This window comes from Sitophilus oryzae, unplaced genomic scaffold (assembly GCF_002938485.1).
Source record: "Sitophilus oryzae breed Bouriz unplaced genomic scaffold, Soryzae_2.0 scaffold_1178_pilon_pilon, whole genome shotgun sequence".
NCBI lineage: Eukaryota > Metazoa > Arthropoda > Insecta > Coleoptera > Curculionidae > Sitophilus > Sitophilus oryzae.
In genome coordinates, this window is record NW_022145813.1 from 906,397 (window position 1) to 914,453 (window position 8,057).

Below are 8,057 nucleotides of genomic sequence, written 5' to 3' on the forward strand. Positions count from 1 at the left end.
TCGTTCTAATTTTATTTAAAAAATGTAAAACTATGATGTAGGGTAGACGTGGGATAGACTCAATAATTTGTTGTTTTATTTTACGTTGTGAATAAATGTTGGTAGTTATTAAAATTGTTATAAAAATATATAATTCTAATAAAAATAGATAAGTTATAATAAGTATTTATTAACACAAACATCCGATACGCTACTGAAGCAGGTAAGTCAAATTAACGTATCTAAATTCTGACATCTAATTTTTGACAAGTAATAAATAAAAGCTAAAATGCAAGAAAAATATATAATTTAGTTAATTTAAGTGAATTTCATAAATGATCGGTTTACTACACGTATGTATATTATATAGTCACTTACTAGCGAAAAGTTGTTCCATTATTTCACTCAATTTTTGCCGAGATCTACCGCACGCTACACAACCAACTATTTTAGAGTCTTTTCGATAAATCGCGATAGTGTCACTGTTAATTTAAGTTCTGCCACAATTTCCATCTAGATTTACTACCTTTATACAACTATCAGTAGTTGAATAAATAATAAATAACATAAAATAAGCTCCGTAAAGACTGACAAATCCACAAAATTTCAAATCAAATTCAAATGTGTCAAATGAATCGTCAAACAGAACTGTCAAGGATCCCCACCCTAGAGAGCTTTTATGGTGGCTTTTCCGCCCACCATGCATGAATACATGGATAGCATTATGCTCCTTCCTTAGTCTTCTTATTCAAAGGGTGGAACCGTTTTTGCTTTCATAATAACATTGCTTTCATTTCACTTTCCGGCCCCTGGGTATTACCATTTACCATGTATTACCCACATTTGTATTTGTAACAAGTTTGTAACACTGATTACTGATTATAACCAGGGTTCGGAAGTAGTTAATTAAGACGTAATTTACTTGATTAACTACGTGTAGTTTTTCTTCAAAAACTACATCTTTTCCTGTTCATTAACTACATGAAAACTACGTTAATAAACTATGTATTGAAATTATGAATAATTTCCCTTTGTATGAGGTGTAATAGAGATAATATGATGTAAATATTATATTTAAAGTCATATTTCTTCTGTTTTCTTAAATACATTATATGTTTTTAAAGCTTCAACTTATTATAAACCTCACCTCAAACCTTTGATATTTGAAAGTAGGGATGCACGATTCGAATCGATTTTAATCGAAGATCGATCTTTTTGCCCAAAATATCGATTAAAATCGATCGATTTTTATCAAACGATCTTTGGGTAGAATCGATCTTTTTTCAAAATCGAAGATCGATTTTATTTATACATTTTTACAGGTTTATTTATTTGTTAGAATAAAAAAAAACACTTTTATTTTGCTTGAATATTTGTTTACAGTGCATCTCTAATAAAACGCCATCTAGCAATGAATTGAAAAATTAATGGTGCTCACTACCGCATGCGCCGATGTCTGTTTATCACTTTGATATTAGGTGTCAGATTTTTGTCGGTGATTCCCATATTTTTATATTTTAGATAACAGAATATTTTTTGATTTTAGCTTCTTTCCAACGGACTGATATATCAAAATTACAGAATTTACCGGTACATATTCTGTGTCAAAATCATCATAAGTATGCAAAAAGCCGAATAATTCTATTTTAACATTGTCATAGTATTTTTAATGTTTACAAGTATGTCTCGGTTTATGAGTGTTTCTGATTCAGTTTGGGATGACTCTTATTCAGTTTCAATATTAAATGTGTTAATAAACGGTTTTACGATTTTTATGTATCTAATTTTTTTTATGATTATATCGTATTTTTATTATACCAGTACACCAATACATTCAGAATCGAATATCGATATTTAATAAGATCGATCTTTTGTTACCGATTTTTTTCTGGATCGATCTTGTTATGTCCGATCTTGAATCGATTCAAAATATCGATTTTTTTTATTTTTCGGACATCCCTATTTGAAAGTTACATACATAGGTTACATAAACTACATCCTCTACATAAACTACATATTAATTACATGTAATGTAGTTTATGTAGTTTTTAAAAGTAACATGTAGTTTTCCGAACCCTGATTATAACCACAGACGGCACCTTTGCCACAGACCACAAACATTATTATAACCATAACCTCTTCGCAAAATTTCGAGAATGGTTAGAAAAAAATCATAAATAAATGGTATTTAATCTTATTTAATGAATACATACTGAATACTTACTCTGCTGAATAGTAATTATAAGATTAATTATTTTATGGTAATTATGTCCAGAATATCAACAGATATCTTAGACTTTGATGGGGATGTAAATTTTGAAGATCAAAATGATTTTGCAAAAAAATACGACACATGGAGGAAGAAAGAAGAACTAAATAAACGTAAAAATAATTTCAGGACGAACTTATTCATTATTATTAACTAATTTTATTTCATTTAAGTTAAAAGCAAATATGGTGAAGATGCCCTTGATATTAGTGATTCTAGTTCATCTGATGATGACGAGGAAGGACTTGAATTAACTGAAGAAGTAGAAAAAGATTTTTTTAAAACTCTGTCCTGCTTAAAAAAGAAAGACCCTAAGCTCTATGATAATAATATTAATTTCTTTAAATCAAGGGGAGAGAATAGTAAAAAAGTTAAACAAAAGAAGGATGATCCTATGTATCTCAAAGATTATGAAAGAAAGATTATATTAGAGAATGATGGTGTTCTCTCTGACGAAGGTGAAGTGGAAAAGCCACAGTAAGATATACTAGTTATTTTTATGCTTTTCATAATTTGTTTCATCTTTTAGGTCTCCTACTTATGTCCAAGAACAAAATCAGTTGAAACAGGATTTAAAAAATGCTCTTTCAAATATAAACGATGATGATGATATTGAATGTCTTTCCAAAAAGGCAGTAAAAGAAGTTCTTCGACATAATGATATAGATAACATAGAATATAAGAAATGGTTAGCTGGACAGACAGATGAAATAAACGATGATGAAATAAAATCAGATTTGAAGCCCTTAAAAGATTTTTGGAACGATCCAAAGTTGGATGATGGTGAAAAATTTTTGAGGGATTATATTTTGAATAAAAAGTATTCTTGCAAATATACTTGTCTAAAAATTGTGTGAAAAATTATTTGCTTTTAGATATTTAGATAAAGAAGAAAAGGATTATATTCCATCTTATGAAGAAATTGTTCACGATTCAGATGAGAGCTTGTCAGGAGATGAGAAAGCAATAGAGGAACAAGATGAGTTTGAATACAAATATAATTTTAGATATGAAGAGCCAGATCAAGAATTTGTAAAATTTAAAAACATTTTTTTGTATATCTTTTGAATGATATTTTTTAGATTAAAAGATATCCAAGAACAATAGAGAAATCTTTAAGAAAAACAGATGACAGAAGGAAACTGAAACGAGCAGAGACAAAGGAGAGAAAACAGAAAGAAAAAGAGGAGAAAATGGTCGAAATACAGAAGCTGAAAGAAATAAAAAGAAAAGAGATTGAAGAAAAAATTGAAAAGTTAAAAGAGATAACTGGTATTTTTTCAAGTTATGTTAGGTATGTAGTAAAAATTATAATGGTTGGAAATTTTCAGGAAATTTAGAAGTAGGCTTCAAGAATGATGATATTGAAGATGATTTTGATCCAGAAACTTATGACAACAGAATGCAAGCTCTTTTTAATGATGAATTTTATGGAGGATCAGAAGAAGATCAAAAACCAGAGTTTCCTGATATTGATGAGGAATTGGAAATAGGTAAATTTTATATTAGTCAAATTTATGTTAGCTTAAACAATTGAGCAGTATTTCTAAACATCATACGAACGTCTTGTTTTATTCATTTTTAATAATGTGGTATTTAACATAGAAAACTGGGATCACTGGACTGGTGAAGAGCCAACTGCAGATGTAAATGAACTCCATTGTGAAGATGATGACTTTAATGCAAGTGTAAACAGAATCTTAAAGGTGTCTCTTTTACCATGATTTGAATTTTAGATGGATGCTGACTATGATCCCTCAACATCCATTACACAAGAGAACTCAAAGAGCCGAAAAAAACGGAAACGAAAGTCAAAAGTTGCTGAAGCTCTAAGCAAAGAGAAACCGAAATATGATCCTAATGATAAAAACTATGAGAAATATTTTGAAGAATATTATAATCTTGATTGTGAAGATATAATTGGTGATATTCCATGTAGATTTAAATACAGAGAAGTGCTACCAAATGATTTTGGTCTATCCATAGAAGAGGTAATGTATACAGGGTGAGTTAATGATAGAGTAATAAGTCATAAGTCAATTTTGCATAAAACTCTAAACTAACTTTTTTGCATATAATGTTATATGCCTAAAATTAATAATTTTTGTAACATTTCAATTTGTTTAAACTAATGTTAGATTTCAGTGTAGTAAAAAATTGTCAGTGAGATTTTTTAATTTTAAGTTGTTGAAATTTATAAATATATTTTGAACACCCTGTAGCATCTAACTAAAATATCTTTACATATATCTTTTTCTTCATCTCTATAAAACTCTCCTATCAAATTTGAGTAGTTTAACTTCAGAAAGAATGGCATCACCGACAATTTTTTACTACACTGCAATCTAACATTGTTTAAACAAATTGATATATTACAGAAACTAATAATTTTAGGTATATAAACATTATATACAAAAAAGTTATAGAATTTTACATAGAATCTAATAATAAGATAGAGTATTGCATTTAAAAAAAACATGTTATATATCCGCAACACTTTTTTGAAGCACCCTGTATACTCTATAATAATTTTAGAATGTGTATCTTAACCATCCCTATAACTTTCATATTTAACATTTTTTTGTAAATCTCGAAACAAATGAGATAATGGACTTTTATCGTTGACTCACCTTGTACAGTGTCACATATATAATATGTCCACACTATATGAAACTTTTTTTGTATATTAAATTGTGAAATTTAACTTCAGCGACAGTTTCTAATGGTTTCTGCTTTGATTTGAATTAAAAATGCGTTAAGAAAATTTTGCCTACCTAACCGGTCTATTTTTACACACAAAAACAGTCTGCCGCTGAGCAAAATTCTCAGCGATCAGTCAACCGCCGTGTTTCCTACGCGCTCAAATTTGAGATATCCGAATGTACTTAATGTCATTTTTAATCTAAATCAAAGCGAAACGATCGCCCCAGTCAATAAATAAAGTTCCATATGATGTGGACTTTATCTGTAACACTGTATGATCAAAAATAAAGAGAAAAAAAAACCATTAAAGAGAAGTTACTTATTATTTTTTTTTATTTATTTCAGATATTGTTGGCAAAGGACAGAGAATTAAATAAATGGTGCTCTCTGAAAAAAGCTATACAACATAGGCCTGCTCATGTTGAAAAATATGATCAAATCGCCTATTCTAAAAAATCTAATAATATTTCTCTCAAAAAGAAAATTTTGCCAAGTTTGTACACAGAGGAAAATGAAGAAACTAATATAGACAATACACCAAGTCAGAAAAATGATCAGGAAACCACTGAAAATAAAGTTGAATTAAAACATATACAAGACAACACTATTGAATCCAAGGAAAAAAATAAAATAGGGAAGAAACATAAAAAGAAGTCTATTAATATCAATAATGCTGTGAAACCCCAAAATGAGGACCAATCACAGAATTCTATAGGTAAAAATAAGAAAAGAAAACATAATTATGAAGGTAGTAATGCAGCAAAGAAATTTAAAAAGAATAAGGAAGTATCTACTGATATATCTGATGTTAGGCTGTCAGCCTATGGAATCAATCCAAAGAAGTTTAAGAATAAGCTAAAATATAAAGATTCAAATAAAACAAAAATATCTAGTAAAAAATAAAGTCAGTATAACTTTTAACATATAAAGATACAAATAGGTGCATTTGTAATTATTTATAAAATAAAACAACCAAAACCCTTTTTCAATTTATTACAATCCATGTGGCTTATACAGAAAATATATTTAGGATTATTTTATGGCGAATTAGAAATATCCATATTATCAGATTTCTCCCCAGAGTCTTTTTCAAGGTCTTCATAAATATCAAGTTTTTGATTTTTTTCTTGAAATTTTTCAGGATCTTTGTTAGCCGAGTACTTTTCTCTAGATTTGCCTCTATCACTTTTTTTATCCCTGGATCTAGACCTCGATCTGGAGCGATCCCGTTTTCTTTCCTTTTTATCTCTCTTCTTGTTGTCTCTGTCTTTGCTTCTGGACCTACTGCGTCTTCTGGAACTGCGCGGTGAAGGTGATCTTCGGCGACTTCCGCGCGACCTTGATCTCCTCCTCTCCTTTCTTCTGTCCCTTGACCTTGATCTTCGCCGGCTCGGGCTTCTAGATTTTGAACGCTTTCTGTCAATGTCGACACTCTTGCTCTTCCTCTCCTTAGAATCTACCGATTTTTCTTTGGTTTTCGACTCCCCTCTTGCTTTACGATCTTTCGATTTCTCTCGTTCTTTAGAGCGTTTGCGATCTCTAGACTTGTCCCTTGATTTTCTGTCCTTAGATCTCGCGCGGGATTTTCGTTCCTTTGATCTATCGCGCGACCTTTTCCTAGATCTCTCTTCCTTTGATCTTGAACGGGTTCTTCTAGGTCGAGAAGTCCTTGAACCTGACCTACGTCTAGATCTGGATCGTGACCGTCTTCTGGACCTTGATCTTCTACGGCGTTCTCTAGACCGAGATGATTTTCTTCTGGATGATGAGCATCGCCTTCTTGAACGGGATCGGCGTCTTGACCTAGACCTTGATCGCCTACGTCTTCTATCTCTCGACCTAGATCTAGATCTTGAATGTCTAGAGCTCCTTTTATCTTTAGTTAACATTCCTATAACTGGTTCAATAGAAGCATTGATCATATTTTGTGCCTCTTTAAATCTAGTCATTGCCTCTTCAATTTCTTTTTGTGCTGCTTCGTTGCTTTTTGCTTGTGGTTTTGTAATTGGTTGAGTAGCATGTTGAATTATTAACAATGATCCTTTAAATTCAGTCCCATTCATTTTTAAGGCATTAATTATGCTACTTTGATCAGTAAATTCTATAAGTAAGTTTGGGGTATTATCTGAAGTTGTAATACAACTTCGTAAATACTTAATTTCACCTGCAGTACTAAAATGCTCAATCCATTCCTCATTGGACATAGAGGTATTAATGTTTTGAACAAGAATAGTTCTTCTAGTTTCTTCAACTTTAACACTATCATAAGTAGCAGGAAGTGGTGGATAATTAGGTAAATCATTTGATTCAAGTGTAGGATCTGTAGTCAATATTACCTGTTCAGTACCCGAGCCTTGTACAGAATTTACAACATGTGGAGGCAATTTCGGTTCATTAACATTTAAACCTGGAACAATTGTGCCATTTCTGGTTACTTCTAAAGCATAATATTCATCGGGTATATCTCCACTTTGAACTGGAATAACTATTAGTGCTCTATCAATAAAAACGGTGTTGGTCATATGCTGTGCTACACCAACTGACACTGGATCAACAAATTTAATATAACAAATCCTAGACTGTACAGGGCAAGAGACATCCCTTATGGTAGGATACAATCTTATATCTTCAATTTTTCCTAAATAGCCAAAAAGCACCTGCATTTGATCTTTTGTTGCTTGTGGTGCAATGTTCGTTACTTGAACGACTTTTGTAGAGCCTACCGCCATTCTTTAAAATACCATATCTTTCTTTATTAGTTCCAAAAATACCGTACCGTCCTACGCTCTAGCAGATTCACATACAAGTAGTATTCAAATTTTACTTGCCTCTTCATAGAATAACATATTAAATTAGGCTCAATTCAGCTCAATTTACAAATAAAGTCATTAAGAAATTGGATATAATTTGAGAAATGATTTAAAGATTAACAAATTAACAAGATGTTAACAAGCTTAGATTGACAACTTTGACATTTAGCATTAGACAAGCATGACATTCCCAAGGCAGTGTCACCAACAAGCAAATAAATAAAAGACAGTAATGTAAATATCTAATAATAATATCATTATTACATATGCATCTATCAAAAAATAAGTATATACAT

The 8,057-nt window shown here is 30.8% G+C and overlaps 2 protein-coding genes across 3 annotated transcripts; one reads left to right on the forward strand and one right to left on the reverse strand.

Annotated features, from left to right (window-relative positions):
- The first annotated feature begins 2,076 nt into the window (after nucleotides 1-2,076).
- Nucleotides 2,077-5,935, forward strand: LOC115890663 (protein KRI1 homolog). Of its 2 annotated transcripts, none has more exons than XM_030910962.1 (9): nucleotides 2,077-2,361; nucleotides 2,422-2,725; nucleotides 2,778-3,068; nucleotides 3,124-3,280; nucleotides 3,331-3,520; nucleotides 3,580-3,741; nucleotides 3,854-3,930; nucleotides 3,985-4,239; nucleotides 5,297-5,935. In XM_030910962.1, exons 1-9 carry the CDS (start codon nucleotides 2,238-2,240, stop codon nucleotides 5,852-5,854), a joined length of 2,118 nt encoding a protein of 705 aa, XP_030766822.1. In that variant the 5' UTR covers nucleotides 2,077-2,237; the 3' UTR covers nucleotides 5,855-5,935. The 2 variants fall into 2 exon arrangements, with proteins under 2 accessions (XP_030766822.1, XP_030766832.1); XM_030910972.1 differs by having other exon boundaries at nucleotides 2,078-2,361; nucleotides 3,985-4,253; nucleotides 5,297-5,453.
- On the reverse strand, nucleotides 5,928-7,940 carry LOC115890675 (probable splicing factor, arginine/serine-rich 7). Its single transcript, XM_030910981.1, has one exon. It carries the CDS (start codon nucleotides 7,678-7,680, stop codon nucleotides 5,989-5,991), a length of 1,692 nt encoding a protein of 563 aa, XP_030766841.1. The 5' UTR covers nucleotides 7,681-7,940; the 3' UTR covers nucleotides 5,928-5,988.
- Nucleotides 7,941-8,057: the final 117 nt, after the last annotated feature.